This window comes from Sitophilus oryzae, unplaced genomic scaffold, assembly GCF_002938485.1.
Source record: "Sitophilus oryzae breed Bouriz unplaced genomic scaffold, Soryzae_2.0 scaffold_1146_pilon_pilon, whole genome shotgun sequence".
Classification (NCBI taxonomy): domain Eukaryota; kingdom Metazoa; phylum Arthropoda; class Insecta; order Coleoptera; family Curculionidae; genus Sitophilus; species Sitophilus oryzae.
The window spans coordinates 1,229,922-1,250,543 of record NW_022145778.1 but is presented as its reverse complement, the minus strand read 5'-3'; the positions used below and the strand labels follow the sequence as shown (position 1 = coordinate 1,250,543).

Sequence of the window (20,622 nt, the reverse complement as noted above, 5' to 3'; positions counted from 1 at the left end):
GGTAGTGTTGCTAGAACTACTGATTAAACCGTATATTTACGGATTTTGGGTACAGTACGTTAATAATACTGATTTTCTATCATTAAACAATTTAATATAATATTATATGATTAAACCAGTGGCGGCTCGTGACCCGTGTGACTGGGTAGGCGACAAAATTTTAGTGGCGTCTATTTGCCGTACCTCGTGCATCGTCTCTGATAGTAGGCGATGTAGAAATCGCCGAACAAAGGCACTCCAACGGCCAACGGTCAAAATTATTTTGTTTTCTAACGCAGCGGCACAGTCAGAGTTCGCTAGCGGTAGTGAATGTGTTAATATACAAGACCACAAATACTAAAATAATATTGATTATTAAAACACACTTCCGTGTATTACAGTATTTTTATGTATTGGCAACATTAATAGTAAATAATGTAATGTAATAAATCGCTTAAATTGTGCCAAAATCTTAGGGTAGGCGCCGCCTACCTTGCCTACCCTGACGAGCCGCCACTGGATTAAACAAAGAACGGCGTCAGAGTTGGCTTGGAAATGAAGATCGCTGTTAGTTCATATGTAAAATATGGCAAATGTCAATCGTCATTTCCCAGCCAACTAAATAACTTTTTTCGATCATACGACATATTCATTACCTATAAAAGAATTTTAATTTTGTTGTTTATTCTATAGCTTACTTCGGGTTTTTCTTATTACCGATTCTGAACCGTCCTAGAACTGTGATACTCATGCGCAGAAGGAAATACGGAGAAATTATTTCATTAGGGCATGCGCGGCAGAGTTCTAGGACAGTTCAGAATCGGTAATAATAAGAACCCGAACAAAGCTTATGTTTAAAACGAATACATCTTCAATACATAAACGCGGATTTTTCATCCAAAGATATTTTCGTCAAAGGTATTACAGATATTACGCATTTTAATATGGCAACACTGTCGCTTTAAGATCAACACCGTATTCGATGGTGCCTTCGCTGGCCGAATTAGAGAAAATAACTGTTTTATGCATTGACCGCAGAACGATTGGTGTCTCCACCGTACAGCACTTGATACTTAAGGGGAAATCAAATCAGCCTTGTTACAAATTTGCCCATTAGGTTGCGTATCGTCCCGATTCTCAATCAACGGTTATACAATAACTTTTTTAATTTTGTTTAGTAGCTATTCATAATATATTAAGATAATATTTTGTTAGATACTAATTTTTTACGTTAAAAAGTAATTTTTAAGATGTTTTTGGAAGTGCTGCATCTCTTAAGCTTGATTTTCATGCATCCGTTGTCCGACGATACGTTGATACGATATTAATTTCAATGGTTGTATTTAAAGGCTTCGATTAGTTAACCGTTTCTAACCAACCGAAGTCTTTAAATTCAACCAATAAAATTAATATCGTTTCATCGTATCGTCGGAAAACGGATGCATGAAAATCAAGCTTTATACGCTTGCCGTCACGTCATTGTTCTTTTTAATGTAGGTATGATAGAAAGGAACGTTTGGTCTGGTTTGGAAGACTTTTTCTCGAAATTAAAAGAAGCGCTACAAACGGAAGGGGAAGAAAATATACCCGAACAAAGAAGAAAGTCTAGACGGAAGCGTCGACTACATAATTTACCAAAGTATAGTCTTGAAGACATTAGGTTAAGTAAGTAATTAAATATTTAAAGAAAAAACTTTTTTTAAAATTTTTCTTTTTGTTATAGATATTCCTAGGAAAAAAATGTCACATACAGGTGGTATATTCACCACCGATGTTTGTACGGCCATAATATTTGGCGTACTGTTGCTGTTACTAATTATAAACGTAATGTTATACCTAAAATTGTGGTCCTTAGAGGAAGTGTCACCTAGTAGTTTTTTCGATCCACGAGTTTTGCAGTAAGTTTTTACTAAATTTCTTTATTATTTATTATTTTAAAGAAAATTCTAATAGGTTGCAAGTATACAGGGTGGCGCACCTCATTCGCCTCGGTTGATTATACGAAAACGGAAAGATGTAGAAACAAAATATTTTTTGGGTATATCTGGGGAGGCAATGTACAATTTAAAATGATTTTGAAATATAGAGGGTGTCTCAGAACTAAGATCCTTACCAGAGTTAAATTTTTTCTGATGGAACACCCGGTATTTTATTTCATTTTTGGATTCTTGGGCCAAAAAAAGGCATTTATTGTAAGGGTTTTATTGTAATATGTTTAAAATCTTTGGTTTTTGAGATATTTAAAGATATTTAAATATGCATGCTACAAAAGAATTGATTATTAACACCCTGTACATTACTTTTTGAATTAATTCTTGTGCTGAGTTTAAAGGTAAAGAAATAAACTTTACTGAAAAATGTTATTGGTTCCTTAAATTTATAGAGGGGTATCATATACATATCAAATATATACGGATTATCGCCTATCCCTGCAATGTGTTGGAGTTGAAGCCGAGTTAGAGACAACTAGATAATCGGTCCATGTATATTTCACATAAGTTCGTCTGTTAGGCAGATACTGGCGCAACAGCGCAACTCCAAAATTCCGAATATCGATTAGCCCTTACTCTGAGGATTAGCCAATTGTCGAGCGGGAACGCAAACGAAAGCCGTACGAAGTTGGCCGGAGCCGTACGAATCAACAGCTGGTGCTAGCTCTAGTCTCTTATTGGTCTGGTTATCCGATCGATAATTCAAAATCCAGGCTTGCGCTTGAGCACAGCTAACTGAACGACTTATGCAAATTCCTTTAGAAGATTTATATACCCATTTCACAGGCTTGGCTTCACAGAATGCAGTTTGGAGTCGATATACTTTAGTTAATATATATATGAGGGGTATAAAGGAAAGGGGGGGGGGCTCCGGTGCGGAGCGGCGCAGCCGGATGAACGCACCTTTACGCTCATTTCTTAGGCTTTTTATTCAAGAGTAATTTTTTTTTGTAAAATTGTTAATTCTAAGCCTATACATATATTTTAGGAATCCTCCTAAATCGCACGACGACTGGATTAAGCTTTTGCAACAGCAAGAAAACCTGCATAGCGTAGAGGCTCAAAAATGGCAAAGAATTCTGAGAAATGCAGTCAGCCTTTTACGGCAGGTACTGATTTGTTCAACTTGACCACTCTGAGGTGGAACTCGGTAACTAAATAGCGATCGGTAGCGATGAAGAATACTGTCGCTTGCCGTCTAGTTTCTACGGCCAAGGACAGTATTCTTCATCGCTACTGTTGGCTATTCAATTACAGAGTTCTACCCCTGTTCACCTAAATAAATTACTTTTTATATTGATAGGCGGAAGAGTCACTGAACGAGCTTCAGAGATCGATTCAGCCCAACTATTTGAGCAAGATGTCTGAAATGCAAGAAGATAATAATCTCAGTAACGAAAATCCTAAATCAGAGTTATAGATCCTTTCTTCTATCGAATTTGGAAGATGAACGCAAAATTATTCCTTTTGCTGCTCATTAAATCACCAGATTTTATTTGCAATACCTACTGTTCATCTTTAAGTATTCGGGTTAATATTAGGGATGGGATTTTTTCCTATATATCGATACCTGTCGATATATAACTTATCGATAAGTACAATTCATTAACGCCCATCCCTAGTTATTAGGTATTTTACTGCATTTATTTATTTCGGGGTATTAGCAGTTTCTAAAATAACTTAATGTAATTATTTAAGGTATAAAACTGTTAAAACAATATAGTTATTAATTAAATACTGGAATTTAGGCGTTTTGCATTTATACAAAAAAAATGTCGGTTACCTACATGCATTTTCTCAAAATTTGTATATATTTATATGTATAATCAATTTCTATATGTAGGTGTCTTAAAGTGAATGTTTATAGAAGCTCTTGGTGGTTGAATTTAAAAGTAAAACGTAACATAAAAACAGTAATAATTGTAGACACTGTAGAAGTATTAGTTTCGGAAAGTGTACTTCTAGTGGCTAGTTCCTGTAAGTGGTTTCTTCTCTGGGTGGTGCATAGTTTTAATTCTTTGATCACGTAAAATTCAGTAAAATACCTATAGATATGTCAATGGCGCACTGTGTTACTATTTTTAGTATATAATTTATAAATTGTTCCTTTAAAAATAAAGAAGTGGAAATTAATTGCTGCATTATTTTATTACTCCATTAGATTGTACTGGTTTGAGCAAAGAGAAAGTAATAAGAAATGTTATTATCTTTCTCTAGGTATATAGTTTTGAGTTAATATAATATGAATAATTCTGAGTAGAGCTTCTGAGTATGTAATGGAATATCTGAACGTAACGGAATTTGTAAAATAAGTGCGTAATTCTCAATGAAAATCATCAGGGAGATCTTAGTTCGTGGTAGTATTATACATTCAAAGATTACATTATTATTACCAATTATTACTTTTACTTAGGCAACTAACAATACAATATCTGAGCAACAAAATAGGCTGTCAAACATATGACTTGTGTCAAGTGTCAACACAATTTGTCATGTTTATTTTCGATATAAGCTGTCAGTGATGTTGTCCATATGGAAAGTAAAGATTATTATTAAATTTTTTAGTTTATAATTTGATAATAGCAGAACAATAGCAAATAACTAAAATGGCTGATTGGGAAGAAGTAAAACGACTAGCTGCAGATTTCCAAAAAGTCCAGCTTAGTTCTACCACACAAAAGTAATCTAAAGCTTTATTTAAAATTAACAACTAAGCAAACAATTTTTTTAGATTATCAGAAAGAAATTGTGTAGAGATTGTTTCGTGGCTAATAGATAGAAAATTAATAGATTTAATATTTACCACTGATGGGAAAGAATATATTACGGCTTCCCATCTTATAACAAATATACAAGACGAACTGTATATTGCCGGAGGGCGTATAAACCTTGTCGAATTAGCTAAAATTATTGGAGTAGATTTAACTCACATCAATAATCACCTTAACGAGGTTTTAAAGAATCGCAAAGATATTCATAACATTTTAGGTCAGTTAATTGATTCGAGTTACGTTGATAGGATTGCCGGAGAAATCAATGAAAAACTACAACAAAACGGGCAAATCAGTGTGGGCGATTTGACCCTTTCATACGATTTACCTGCAGATTTTTTACAACATCAAGTAGTAGAGAAACATCTTGGTAAACTAATTTTTGGACAACAGGACAAAAACGATGCTAAAGTATTTTTTACTGAGGGTTTTGTTGCGAGAAGCAAAGCACAACTTCGAGGGGCTTTGGTCGGTTTAACTAGACCCACATCTGTTGCCTCTATTTTGAATCAAATTGGACTCAGTGAAAAGCTGTTTTTTTCACTGTTTGATCAAAGTTGTATGTATGGAATTTTAAGTAGCAGATTGCCAGGGGCTCAGTATATTCCTAATTGTTATTTAAGATCTCAAGTAAGTACAGAAATCTTTAAAATGAAATTTATTAAACGGCTTTTTTTAAATACAGGTTGAATGGGTAAATAATTTTTACAAACAAAATGGATATCTGGAATATGATTCCTTAACTAGAATAGGTATAAACGATTATAAAACCTTTTTAAAGAAACAACTACCCAATGAAGAACTATTTTACCTTGCGAGTGTAGTGGTTTTGAAGAGAATTCTAGACAGAATTGAAGCAGATATCGAAGAGTGTGTTTCAAGCAAAACATACGTAGACTTGCAGAGCAATTTACCTTCAAGTTTCACTTCAAAAGATATATCAATTCTTTTAGAAAAGTTGTTGTCTGGACAAAATAAACAGCAAACTATAGTTATAGAAGATTTTGTAATCAGCAAATCTTTTCTGGAAAGCCTTTCTAGTAAATGTGAAGAGCTTGTGAAAGAAAAGGCTAAAAGTGTAGTGGAATCAGGCAAATACCAAAAACATATTATTGAAATTCAAGGTATTTATTTGTGTTAATAATAAATAATAATAGATAATTTTTAATTATTTTGTAATTATTTTATGTCCAATTAAACAGGATTGCCCAGTTTCTTTTTTGAAAAAAAAAACAATATAGGTTCCCTATTAAATATTCTCACCTTATTTGTTTTATAAAATATACAGGGTGATTCCAGATAATTGCTGTAGAAATAATAAATGCAGTATTTTTTTTTGGTGACCTCTTATAAAATTCTCATTTCAAAACTACCATCAAATCATAATATACAGGGTGGTCCTAACTGTATTCCGGAAACTTCGGTGGCATATTCTGCAGATAAAAATAAGTAAAAAAGTTCATATAAATGTATGTCCTAAAATGCTTAATTTCGGAAATACAGGGTGTAGAAGGTTCATTTTTATTTCGATTTTTTCGTCAATATTTGGATGAACATTGGTGTCTGCGAGTTTTTTGACGGTGGGTCAAATTAGACGCTTTTAAATGGAAACACCCTTTTCTATAGGAGATAAACAAAAACTAATATCAGTGTCTGGAGCTCAATTTTTGTCAAAAACATTATGGTGAAAACCGCATATCGATATCTGTTACCATTTCGGTGTTACGGGGTGTTTTTCAAAAATATGCATTTTTAACAAATCGCTGTAACTTTTTTGCTATAGAAAATTAAGTATTTTTATGAAAACATTTCCAAAGCACCTTTTTACTTAGAATTTAATGGTTTAAGTATAATTTTTTTAAAATTAATAATTTAAGAATTATCAACAGAAAATTTGATTGTTTATATGGGCCATAAATTAAAAATATACCCTGTATATTTTTAATTTATTGAAAACAATTGAAAATTACCTTTCCAAAAATATAACACACTTGATATTTTGCTCGATTCCTTTTCGAGATATAGAGTACATAAAAATTCGTCCGCTTTAAATAAGTAGCCTTTGAACGGTACCGGCTGTAATGCAAAAAAAATCTAGCTGTGAGCATCAATTAAAACGAAAATAACATTTGCTATGAGAGATGCAGAATTTTATAACAATTTAAAATATATTTAACCAACATCAACACATTTAAGCTATGTCTAATAACAATTAAAATAAATAGCAAACCAAGACATGAGATTTGCTACAGGTGTTCAACATATCAACCGTCTTCTGTTATGGACAGACGGGGTAGTTTTTGAACATTTCTCGCGGAATTCATTAACTCAGTGGGGGTGAAAGATACCCTCTCATAACTGCTAAGTATTTCTAATTCTTGTCTAGATTATACGGAAGAATAAGGAATCTTTATTCTTCCGCAAATATATCCATAGGATTAGATCCATGGGCACTAAGTCAGGCGGCCTCGACGGCCAACGGCTGGGATCTTGGTTAGCTATTCAATTATTCTTGTAATTCGCTGCAAAAATTTGCTGATAACTTCAGCATTCAGAGGCGGTGCGTCGTCTTGCTGGAAAAATATGTTTTCGAGTTCCATTAAGGGCATATCATCAATAAGGGGTCCAAAGCCTACTAGTTAAAAGTGGCGAACTTTTAAAAATTCTGTATTTCGAAGGGGATTTTAACAAAATATCAAGTGTGCTATATTTTTGGAAAGGTAATTTTAAATTCTTTACAGTTAATTAAAAATATAGAGGGTGTCCTAAATAAAAAATAAATTTTTCTGTTGATAACTCTTAAATTATTAATTTTTAAAAAATTATACTTAAACCATTAAATTCTATGTAAAAAGGTGCTTTGGAAATGTTTTCATAGAAATAAAAAGTTTTCCATAGCAAAAAAGTTACAGCGATTTGTTAAAAATGCACATTTTTGAAAAACACCCCGTAACTCCGAAACGGTAACAGATATTGATGTGCGGTTTTCACCATCATGTTTTTAATGAAAATTGAGCTTCAGACACCGATATTAGTTTTCGTCTATCTTCTATAGAAAAGGGTGTTTCCATTTAAAAGCGTCGAATTTGACCCACCCTGTACATGTGTTAATAAAACTACAGAGTGAAAAAATATAGCTTTCCGTGACTTTTTACATAAAAATGTCTCTTGCTAAAAATCGGCAATCGCAATCGTTCTCAAGATATTTTGAATGGAAATAGTCAATACACGTCATTACTCACAAAAAATAAACACGTTGACACAGTTTAATTAACATGTTCACTAGATAGTTATTTGACTGAAATAATAAATTTGGGAAACTTTTATTTTTTTTAAATTAATCATAATTTTTTTTTGAAAAAATGATGATAAAACAGTTTCTGTTAAACTTTCGGCACAAAAACATTTCAAATTTATGATTTCAGTCTAATAACTATTTAGTCAACATGTTAAATTTATGTCAGTGATGATTGGTATTGATAATTTCGATTCCAAATATCTCGATAACCATTACTCGTAGCGATTTTTACCAAGAGACCTTTTTTACGTAAAAAACGTCGTAAATGTACATTTTTTTACTCAGTAGTTTTATACGGGTACAGACGAAAAGTTATTACTCTTCAAACCAGTTAAAAAATATGTAAGTGACGCCCTCTACAAGTAGGAGCCATATTGACATCAAAATCAAGTTCCTCATGTCAAAAAACACCCAGGCACCAATTTTCATCCAAATATTGACGTCACTTCAGAAATTATTTGGAAAAAATCGAAATAAAAATGAAATTTCTACACCCTGTATCTCCGAAACTAAGCATTTTAGTACATGCATTTGTACATACTTTTTTACTTATTTTTATCTGGAATACAAGACCTTTCCTTTTCAAAGTAATAAAATCTCAAATTACTGATATTTCTTGACTGGAAGTATTTTTTGATAGTTTTTTTTCTGCATAACTAATCATGTTAAAACAGACTATAAATCAATTGGTATATACAGAGTAAGTCGAAAATGGATATGGATTTTTACTCTGTTGTAAGGGTTTGGTTTGTTTATACGTTTCAAAATAAAAATTCCTTATTTCAAAAAAAATACTCCTTCACTGTATACAGGGTGGTCCGAACTGTATTCCGGAAACTTCGGCAGTATATTCTGCAGATAAAAATAAGTAAAGAAGTTCGTATAAGTGTTCTAAAATACTTAGTTTCGGAGATACAGGGTGTAGAAGTTTCATTTTTATTTCCATTTTTTCCAAATAATTTCGGAAGTAACGTCAATATTTGGATGAAAATTGGTGTCTGGGAGTTTTTTGACATGAGAAATTTGATTTTGATGTCAATATGACTCCTACTAGTAGAGGGCGCCACCTACATATTTTTTAACTAGTTTAAAGAGTAATAACTTCTCGTCCGTACCTGTATAAAACTACCGAGTAAAAAAATATTCACAACGTTTTTTTACGTGAAAAAGGTCTCTTGGTAAAAATCGCTACGAGTAATGGTTTTCGAGATATTTGGAATCGAAATTATCAATACCTGTCATCATTGATATAAATTAAACATGTTGACTAAATAGTTATTAGACTGAAATCATAAATTTGAAATGTTTTTGTTCCAAAAGTTCAACAGAAACTGTTTTATCATCATTTTTTGCAGCAAAAATTTATGATTAATTTAAAAACATAAAAATTTCCCAAATTTATTATTTCAGTGAAATAACTATCTACTCAACGTGTTTATTTTTCGTCAATAATGACATGTATTGTCTATTTCCATTCCAAATATTTTAAGAACGGTTGCTCGTAGACTCGTAGCGATTTTTACAAAGAGATATTTTTTACGTAAAAGAGGTGTGTATTTTTTCGCTCGGTAGTTTTATACAGGTACGGACAAAAAGTTATTACGCTTCAAAACAGTTAAAACACATGTAGGTGGCGCCCTCTACTAGTAGGAGTCATACTGACACCAAAATCAAATTTCTCATTTCAAAAAATTTCCAGACACCAATTTTCATCCAAATATTGGCGTTACTTCAGAAATTATTTGGAAAAAATCGAAATAAAAATGAAACTTCTACACCCTGTATCTCTGAAAGTAAACATTTTAGTTATTTATTACTTATTTTTATCTGCAGAATATGCTGCCGAAGATTCCGGAATACAGTTCGGATCACCCTGTATATAATCGTAAAAACCCATTTTATCCATTAGTGCGTCTGGAAAAGTGCGGTTTCTCGAAAAGCGCATTAAAACAATCTTATAATTATTTATTGTAGGTTCTCAAACTAAGTCGCACAGATCAGACGATTTCGAAGAAAAAGTTGACAAAAAAGAAGAAAGGCGTAAGAAAGCTGCCGGTGGTAAAAGCGGTGGGGGGACTCAAGGACGCGAGACTAAAACAAAATCCACGAAGAAGCACTTTCGTGGAGGTAACAAGAATGAAGATGAGGATGATGAAGTTGCTCCGAGCGAATCAAAAAAACAGTTTGAGGTAGTGAACGAGTCCGAGATTCGGGAAATTCTCCAAGGATATTTGGAGGAAGAGGGTAAGTTGATTCTAATTCAAGTCATGCTTCTGGAGTTAAATGTATCTTTGGACTGCAGAGGAAGGCTATAAAGGTTCATGCTGGGACTGGGTATTGCATAACAGGTTATAGGACCCTTGAAATTCATATCCTACTATCTGTATACCGGGTGCGTCTCAAAAATGGGTTACTCCTATATATGGGTACCTCACTATTTTATTTTTTCATATAAAAGAACGAGACTTGGTATATTTGTATATGATTTAAATTAGTACTGATTGACACATTCAATTATTTTCGGTCGCTTCCTGTTTCACCAGAAATGTTTTGGTATTTTTTTACTTCATTTGATAGAAAATGACAATCTGAATAGAATGACATAGAATATGTCAACTTTTGACATTTTCAATTGAAAAATAAGCATTTTAAATTTCAATTTAGAGTGCCATGGCCATAAATGTAACGGCAATTTTACTCTAAGTACCGTATGATCGAATAAAAACGGCGTCCAGCGATGGCTATGAAATGAAGATCGCTGTCATTTTATATGTAAAATTATATGCGAAATGTCATCGATCGTCATTTCCAAGCCAACAGGACGCCGTTTTTTTTTTCGATTATGTGTGTGATACCAAATTATTCGTAAAAAAATGCTTTTCAAAATATGCTAATGGGCCGCCCTCATTCCATTTGAAAAAATTGAGATTGATTAAAAATGCGATTTGGGCGAATACGAATGCGATACCGACCAGGAAAGGAGACCAAAAACATTAGATGACCAAATATATTTTTCCAAGGCTCTTTGATTAAAAATTAATGTTTTTACACTATACTCTATATTGAAATTTAAAATACGATTTTTTTAAGGGAAAATGTCAAAAGTTGACATATGATATGTCATTCTATTCAGGAAAGTAAAAATATATCGAGGGTGCCATTTAAAAATCAAAAGTTGTAGTCATTTCCGGCGAAACAGGAAGTGACGTGTGGTGCTCAAAAATAATTAAAGTTTATTCAGTCACTTCCTGTTTCACCGGAAATGACTACAACTTTTGATTTTTAAATGGAACCCTTGGTATATTTTTACTTTATTTGATAGAAAATGACACTCTGAATTGAATGACATATCATATGTCAACTTTTGACATTGTCGCTTAAAAAAATTGTATTTTAAATTTAATCTAGAGTGCCATGGCTGTGTTAAAAACACTTATCTTTAATCAAGGAACCTTGGAAAAATAGATTTGATGGTCTAATGTTTTTCCTGTCTTATCCTGGCCAGTTAAAAAATGCCCAAATCGTATTTTTAATTATATCTAATTTTTTTTTCAAATGGAATGAGGGTGGGCTCACTAGCATATTTGGAAAAAGCATTCTTTTACGAATAATTTGATACCTCGGATTTGGCATTTTGAGTCAAAATGTCGTTATAAACCGCATGTAACAATTTAAAATAAACCATACGCAAAAATGTCAAAAGTTGACATATGATATGTCATTCTATTCAGAGTGTCATTTTCTATCGAATAAAGTAAAAATATACCAAGGGTGCCTATTAAAAATCAAAAATTGTAGTCATTTCCGGCGAAACAGGAAGTGACTGAAAACAATTGAATACGTCAATCAGTCCTAATTTATATCATATACAACAAACCAAATCTCGTTGTTTTTATCTGAAAAAATAAAAAAGTTATAAGGGTGAGCCACTTTGAGACGCACCCGGTATAAATACCAAAGTAGAATAAATTTTGATTCTTTTTTCTAGGTGTTGATGTTTTAACTGACCCTCTGACTACCTACTTAACACCGAAATTAAACGAGCAGGGACTTCAAATAGCCGCCGAAATTTTCCAAACCACCGTGGCCGATCGTACAGCCAGCAGAAAACAGACTCATAACGAGCTGCAGACGAAGCTGAACGCTCTGATCAGTGACGTGAGACTGTTCGAAAAAGGCCTGAAGCTGTTGCCTGCAGATATTCAACCGCAGTTGGTGAAATACCTTCTGAAAACTGTGTGTACTGACGTGGCCACGGAGATTTTGAGTTATGTAGCAGGGGAGACGATGTCTAGTAGCGTTCCCGAGAACTTCAATAACGATCAGCGTTTGAAGTTTGTCAATGAGCTATCGCCCGAGTTTAAAGTTCCGTTGTTGCCATTGGTTAAATCGCTTACAGGTAAAAGAAAAAAATGAAGATATTTAGAAATATTAGGGCTGCCTAGAAATGGCATTGTTTCAAAATAGCTTCGTGAGATTTTGATTCCATTTTTTTAACAAAATATACGGACATTAGGGGTCATTTTTTTATTAAAGGTTTGTGAATGGGGTTAGTTTCTTTTAATGGAATGACGTAAATTTATTAGCAGATGTATTATTAGCGGATTTCCCATTAAATTTTTAATTTACAAATACAATATGGTGCTTCTAGAGTAGTCTAAAAAAATTAGTGTGACTCCTCATCTGTTTTTTAAGAAAAAATGTTTATATGAACATGCGGTCTAAAGTACTTCCTTTTTGATCTACGGAGTATTAAACATTTTAAAATATCGAGTTTAATCGGCTTAAAATAAATGGTACGTCACTGCGTTTTTTTGAGAAAACAGTCTCTTGTGATTGATTACACAGCCACACAAAAAAAAAATAGAAAAGTGGTCTATGCATAGACTTAAAATAAAATATAGACTACACTATTTACATCTCAACGCGGACAAACAACCTTTTTTGTACACATGTTTACTTCTGGGTACAGTCGACCGAGCCTTCCTCATCCAGCCTATGTTGTCACGTCTTTAATATTATCAATATTTTTTTTCTTGTTATACACATATATTGAGATATTAATACTACAGTTTAATAAAGTAGGTTTTAATATTCCAGAGATGTATTAAATAGTCCTTATACTACTAAATTATAAGTCGGATACTGTTTAAAAAGGATAAGTTCTTTACAATATGACAACACCGATTAGAGGCGAGGGAGCCTATTCATTCATTTATTACCTTGTAGTACGTGTCGCACGTGTGCGGTAAAGCTTTGTTGCCGCTATCTCCCCGGCTGTATTAACGCATTTTCTTAGCTTGTAGTGCTTAAGTGTTTATTTTATTGACTTTTTCTGTTCAAGAACTATAAAATATGGTTCGCCAGTGCCAAATTTGCAAGAAATTTGACTTAAATAATCCATTTAAGTCTTGAAACGACTTTTGACCGGTAGGCAACTCTCAATTTACCCATTGGGAGTCAGTGGCGTTGTTGTAGAAAGGCGCTTATTTAGATAATATTTTAGTAAAATGTAAAATCTGAATTTTTTCTCTTACATTACATTATTTACTTACTTACATTGTAACAAAATCATAATTATAACCCTGTTAATAATTAATAATGTTTTTATTAAAAATATATTCCGGTTTATTCTAAAATTATCTTCAGAATCTAAAATAACATACAAGAATTTTAAAATGATATTACATTATGAAACAATATTTTTTAATATACCGGGTCGTCTCAAAATGGCTCACCACTATAACTTTTTTATTTTTTCAGATAAAAAAATCAGATTTGTATGTTAGTAGGTATATGACATAAATTAGGATTTATTGACGTATTCAATTGTTTTTGGTCTTTTCCTGTTTCACCGAAATGATTACATCTTTTGATTTTTAAAGGCACCCTCGGCATATTGCTACTTTATTCGATAAAAAATGACACTCTGAATAGAATGACTTATCATATGTCAACTTTTGACATTGTCGCTTAAAAACATATCCTATTTTAAATTTCAATCCAGTTTTTTCAATCCACTAAAGTTTTAATCAAGGAGCCTTGGAAAAATAGTTTTGATCGTCTAATGGGTTTCGTGTCTTGTCTCGGCCGGTTAAAAGATGTACAAATCGTATTTTTAATCATACATATGTCAATTTTTTCAAATGGAACAAGGGTGACTCATTGGCATATTTGAATGAATTTTTTTATGAATATATTTATACCACACACTTGGTATTTCGAGTCAAATTGTCGTTATGAACCGCGTGTTACAATTACAATTAAACCATATGCGAAAATGTCAAAAGTTGACATATGATATGTCATTCTATTCAGAGTGTCATTTTCTATCGTATAAAGTAGAAATATACCGACGGTGCCGTTTAAAAATTAAAAGTTATAGTCATTTCCGGTGAAACAGGAAGTGACCAAAAACAATTGAATGCGTCAATCAATCCTAATTTATTTCATATACTAACATACTAAATCTTGTTTTTTTATTTGAAAATATAAAAAAATTATGGGGGATGAGCCACTTTTGAGACGCATCCGGTATAATAAAGACAGTACCGAGTTAAATAAATGTAGTTTTTATTTTATCCACTTCTTATCACCTTCCTTGCTTTAATGGAACAGATTTATGTTTTCTCTAATTTACATAATAAGACATCACTTAACCAGAAAAAAAATTACAACAATCATATTTATTTTTCTCTCCCTGTCGCCGTTTCTATTATATCTGTGGAATAGATCCTGTTTTGATTAATATTAGGGGTTGTAAATGTTTGACTAAAATTAATAATTTATTATTAATTTCAAAAATTACCTAATTTCGATTATAAAATTTCTTCTATAACGTGTATTTTATTATTTTTATCCTTTTTGGACTCTAATTGTTTTTTCTAAACTTTTATTTAAAAAACCTGTCCTAAATCTTAATAAAATATAAAACAGTTTAAATACGATATATTTTTAATTTAATTATAGCTTCATTAAAATAAAAAAAATTACCCGGCTATGATACGGAGAGTTCAGGTGTACTTGAGAAACGAAAGACAGTGTTGTGTTTCTCGGCAGAGTCGTCAGGGAACGACCGTTACGACAGAGACAACCTATCTATCGCTCGTGTCGCACTCGTTATAACCTAAAACGTGCCTAAAACAATAACACAACAATAACAAGACAGTGTCTGACCGCATGTTCCAGCTATTTATGAATGAGATGCTCAGTCTATATTTTATTTTAAGTCTATGGGTCTATGCTTTTTACCAGACCATCATATCCTATAGTATTTTTTGTCGCTGAGGATGAATCCACTATCAGAATTACGCTATCACATCTCATTTTTTTTCTAACCTCAAAAACTTTTAAATATACAGGGTGTCCCAGAAATGAGTGCAGATAATTTAACTGGTAGTATAGTTCAACCCCAGAAACACGCCTATGAGGTTTTTTTTGCGAAAAAAAAATGTTGAAAATTTTATATTTTTCTTGACATTTTCCGGAAAATGTTGAAAAACTTTTGAGTGCCACTGTTCACTCCCCGGGAAATTTGTTTACCGGGCATAGAGAGTGTCGGAGAGAATGCAACGTTGCCACCTCCTACCATACCCACATTCTGCATGTTTATCTATAAATTCAATTATTTTAAGTTGCTACAGAAAAAAAAATACGAAAAATTAATTTTATTCATATTAGTGTAGATTGCTCTACTAATTCTAGAGAAACGCGCAATATTTTAAATACTTTTACAGTGGAGTAAACCGAAAAAATAAATCTTAACAATTATAGCTTCTTTTTCGCCATATTAGGAAATATTTTCAATCGTTTCAAAAACAATTATAACCTTTAATGTTTAATTAGAGCTTACCCTTTTAATGAAAGTGTTTTTATCCAGCACACATATACGCAAACACATACACACACCAAATATCTATTAAACTGAACATCACAAACCTATCACATGCCTATCACTTTTAAAATATTATTTAAAATTTTTCACATGCTAATAATCAAACACTAAACTCATAAATACAATAAAAAATGTTAAAAAAAACTTGCTTTAATAACTACTTAGGTATATCCGGCGGCTGATGGTAGACAGTCCGGGGTTTTCTTCGACATTTCTTCAAAACCGACGCAACCCCGACAACGATTTCGAAAACACTAAAGGAATTACAAATTACAAATTTTTATTTAGAAATTTTTTGACTTAGCGTCCTCTACTGGACTGATGTATTACTATTATGGGTCAACGTTTTGGTGGTTGTATAAAGATAGATAAATCAATTTTCTAAATGTTTAATGTATGGAGTAGAGATATCCCAAAAATGAAATAAAAGTACAAGAAAGAATTAAGGTAAAATCAAAGAATATTCTACGTTATCTAAAATATAAAAATAAGGGAAGCCCCGACAAAAATCTGACACCTGATATCAAAGTGATAAACAAATATCGGCGCATGCAGCAGCGAGCACTTACACTTAATTTTTCAGTTCATTGCTAGATGGCCTTTTACTAGGGATGCACTGCAAACAAATATTCCAGCAAAACTAAAAGTGTTTTTTCTTATTCTAACAAATAAATAAACCTGTAAAACTTTATAAATAAAATCGGTCTTCGATTTAAAAAAAAAAGATCGATTATACCAAAAAATCGTTTGATAAAAATCACGTCGATTTGATAAAAATCGATTCGAATCGTACATCCCTAGTATGGTGTGTAGTTTAAGGTTATGTTTAAGGTTATTCGTGGGTTTGGTTTGGTTTGGTTGCGAGGGCAAGTAGGGCTACTGGCGATCACCCACTTAAAAAAAGTAACGCACCTCTGCAGAACCTCTTGGGTGGTGTGGGATTTTGCAAGTACTTTTTAAGTCTTTCTAGTCGATGCGGCAACAGCGGGCGGCGAACAAGCCGAGATCCGCGAGATCTCTCCCCCGCGCCGGGGGATCCGCGAGATTCCCCGGCGGCTCTCAAAATGTCGCAATTTTTTTTTAAACTTTCAAAGTTAAATAACTCGGTTATTTTCAATTTATTTTAAAAATGGTAAAGAAAAAATATGTTTCTTTTGGCCAGATCTACCACCCCTTAAAATATCTGCACTCATTTCTGGGACACCCTGTATAACAAAAACTCTCTAAACTTATAAAATGTATACCACCAACTACAACCTTATGTAAATGGGCCTGGTAAACTCAAAACACCCATCAGAATTGAGCTAGCATGTCTCATATTTTTCTAACCTCAAAAAATCTGCCACAAGTCATGATTTTCGTAAATCGCACGGATTTTTTTTCACCGGTATAGGGTTTTTTGGTCGCTGATTATGAATCTGACGTCATATTGGCAGAATTCAAAATGGCGGATCCAATATGGCCGATGCGAATTTCAAAAAATGGCCGGACTTGGACAAAAGTTTGTATATGGGAGTTTTTGAGATTAGAAAAAAAATGAGATGTGATAGCTTAATTCTGATAGCGGATTCGTGCACAGCGTCGAAAAATACTATAGGATATGATGGTCTGATGAAAAGCATAGGCCACTTTTTTTGTGTGATTGGTGACTGTGTTACAACACTTTTTTAACAAAATTGATGTCTTGAGTTTTACTTGTATACATATTGAACTGTTTACGAGATCAATCATATTAAAAAAGGATGGCCAATCAAGAAAAAATGGGTTTTTGAAAAAAAGCAGTAGCGTATAATTTATTTTAAGCCAATTAAATTCGATATTTTTAAATTTTTAACACTCTGTATATGAAAAACCAGAATAGACCACATGTTCATATAAACATTTTTCTTTAAAAACAGATGAGGAATCACACCATAATTTTTTTAGGCTACTTAAGAAACACCCTATATGATCTGCCTCACAGATATTATCTAAAAAATTACATGATGTGTTTCAATTAAGGCTGTAAAGGCTGTAAATAAAGTACTGTACCAAACATCAGTGAAAGATACAGATAAAAATAAAAAAGTTGCTATAAACATCTGCCCTAAAATTCTTCCTGGGAAAGTTTCATCCCTTACAGCCCGCACTTGAAATTTTGTAATATTTTAGGTCATATGTGGTATGTAACTACATTGTTAATTAAAGCTCCTTGCTTTTTATGTCATTTATTGAAATTACTTTATCCACTAGCGCCATTTGCTGTGGCAATAAAATGTGTCTAAAGCCTGTTTTACACTGACAATTTATTTATAAAGTCTTCTTCAAGACAAGACTTGACGAATGTAAAACGGCAACTTAAATCTACAACAAATTCAAGGTAAACTTCATGATTTTCTTGACGCTAATAGAACTTATTCTAATTTTCAATCAATTTTCTCGTGAAGTCGGAAGTGCCTACCTACTAAATTGAGGTTAAATTGAGCATTATTGATTTTTTCTGGTTTTTTTAGTACTCACGCAATAGAGAACACGCAGATTCATTTATTCATTTTATTATTTCTTACTTTCTTCCACGTTTTTCTAGTTTAATTTTCAATAAATTTGTGCTGTGACAATATGATAATATTGTTATGTTGGTAGATATGACAGATGTGACAAGTCAAATAAATTCGCGAATTTTATGACCAGATAGACTAAATATGTAATTTTTATTTATCTTTTCTGAGGGTTGTAACTTTATCAGGAAGCCTCTTAGGGCATATTATGTTGATAGGAACTTTTTGTCTTATTTTTATCTATTTGGTCCACTGTAGTTTGGTACTTTATTTTTTTGACACCCTGTAACGATCACCGTTTAACGTTTGTCAATTGAGTTTAACGTTCCATTGTTGCCATTGGTTAAATCGCTTACAGCTAAATGGAAAAATGGAGACATTTTGAACTAATAGGGCTGCCTAAACATGGCATTGTTCCAAAATATTTTTTTGACACCCTGTATAGAAATTTCTTGAAAACTTAATAAAAACGAATTTATTTCAGGTCAAAGCATCGACGAATTTATGTCAGCGGCGGAGACCGCGCTGGCAGCCTGCAGCATGATAATAAAGAAAGTGGACAAGAAGAAAGATCGCGTTACTGTACTAAACCACAAGCACGAACTTCTGGAAAAGTTGAACCACTGCGATGACCTGGCACTGGTGCTTCACTTGGCCACTCTCATCATATTTACTACTACCACGCAATGTATGCTGCACGCCAGTGGTCGGCATATATCTACCGTTTTGACTTATTTGAAATCTTCACTCGCTGAAGATCAGTATACGGAATTAATGTCTTATCATGGTAAGTAAAATGCAATTATTGTTGTTTAATACTTTATACTATCGATAATTTTAAGTTCGCGTGTTTTTATTCGATATATCGATGAGTATGCAAAATTATCGATATATCGGATATAAATCCCAGCCCTAGTGCTCATTTGAAATTTGCTTGAAATAAAGATTTCCATCTAGCCGGACCGTTGCAACTTTACAACCCGCAGTTCTGCATAGTGTGGCCAGATTGGGCGATTTAGTGCAATTTGGGCTATTTTTTGAAGTACTTTGTTACAATAACTCAACAAAACCGCGAAGCGATTTTTGGCCTGCTTATTTTAATTTGTGGCTACTTTTTTGTGTATTTGCTTTTCTATATCTGTTTCAACTAAATGTTAAAGGAACTTCCGCATGCGTAGAAGCCAAAAGTAGAAATTGGCGTGCAATCTACGCAAAAAAAAACTTACCCAAAAGACTAACCAACGCAATCAAAACACGTCTACGGCGTATTTTGACTGCTATTACCGACAGCTGCAAAAAAAATTAAAAAATTAAAACACCTGTAAAAAAAATAAAAAACACAGGCTGATTTTGTAACCAGGTTATAGCTAAGTATTACTTTGTTCTGCTGTTCCACCGAAGACAAATACGCTTGCGGAACTGCGGGTTGTAACGTTGCACGGTCCGGCTAGACGTCAATGAAATAAAGTTTTGAATTAAAAAAAATATTTTGTTTAGATTTTGTCACCTTGATGTTAAGCAACGGATCAGAAGCAGAAAGCGCTAAAGTAAAACTAAAGGAAAAAGTCCAGACCGTGAAAAATATTGCAAATGAGTTCAAGAAAGTTAGTACGGAAAAAACATGATAAAAGTTGAAGTGTGGGGGTAAAGATAAGAAATGTAAATGGTGTTTGTGTTTGTAAAATGTAAAAATTAATTATAACGGCTCATTCTGTTTTCAAGTGTAAAATAATTATGTAATATAGTGTTTATTAAACGTTTCACTTGTTTTATTTATTAAAAATGAGAATGTTGAGAGGCAAATTTAACATTTATTTGGCTGGCAGAACCAATTTGCGATCTGTCCAACGTGTCAGGCAACATTTCGACAGCTGATGGTCAAACAATGACAGAAAATACAATTTACTTGTGAATTAAAATGACAGACACAACTGTCACTGTTGTCGGTCCTTTCGCTGGACATATTATGTGCTTGACAGTCTCTTCTTCGTCTCTGTTACGGTTAAATTCATATCATAATGATAATAATTGTAAAGGCGAGTACATATCAAAGAAACATTGTTTAACAATGATTACAAAAGTTTGGAAATGCTTATAACCTCGCTTATCACACCACAACAGCATTTTTTGTTTACAACAGTTTGCTTGCAGG

General features: G+C 32.8%; 2 protein-coding genes across 2 annotated transcripts in view; both read left to right on the top strand.

Moving 5' to 3' along the window:
* LOC115887092 (protein Aster-B-like) overlaps positions 1-4,103 on the top strand; it is a 28,854-nt gene extending 24,751 nt beyond the window's left edge. Inside the window, 4 exon segments of the mRNA XM_030906418.1 lie at positions 1,477-1,644; positions 1,703-1,877; positions 2,959-3,079; positions 3,274-4,103. Of these exon segments, the coding sequence (XP_030762278.1) occupies positions 1,477-1,644; positions 1,703-1,877; positions 2,959-3,079; positions 3,274-3,390 (581 nt within the window). The 3' untranslated portion in view covers positions 3,391-4,103.
* A 362-nt stretch (positions 4,104-4,465) lies between these two features.
* On the top strand, positions 4,466-20,230 carry LOC115887083 (E3 UFM1-protein ligase 1 homolog). Its single transcript, XM_030906406.1, has 7 exons — positions 4,466-4,650; positions 4,702-5,371; positions 5,427-5,865; positions 10,014-10,283; positions 12,028-12,438; positions 18,955-19,257; positions 19,968-20,230. Exons 1-7 carry the CDS (start codon positions 4,577-4,579, stop codon positions 20,093-20,095), a joined length of 2,295 nt encoding a protein of 764 aa, XP_030762266.1. The 5' UTR covers positions 4,466-4,576; the 3' UTR covers positions 20,096-20,230.
* The last annotated feature ends 392 nt before the right edge of the window (positions 20,231-20,622 follow it).

What these genes read in the sequence shown, in the direction of transcription:
- LOC115887083 (XM_030906406.1), top strand. Translation starts at nt 4,577, where the DNA reads ATGGCTGATTGGGAAGAAGTAAAACGACTAGCTGCAGATTTCCAAAAA. An exon ending in ATTGTTATTTAAGATCTCAA is followed by an intron (nt 5,372 to 5,426) that starts GTAAGTACAGAA and finishes TTTTAAATACAG; the next exon opens with GTTGAATGGGTAAATAATTT. An exon ending in GGAATTAATGTCTTATCATG is followed by an intron (nt 19,258 to 19,967) that starts GTAAGTAAAATG and finishes TATTTTGTTTAG; the next exon opens with ATTTTGTCACCTTGATGTTA.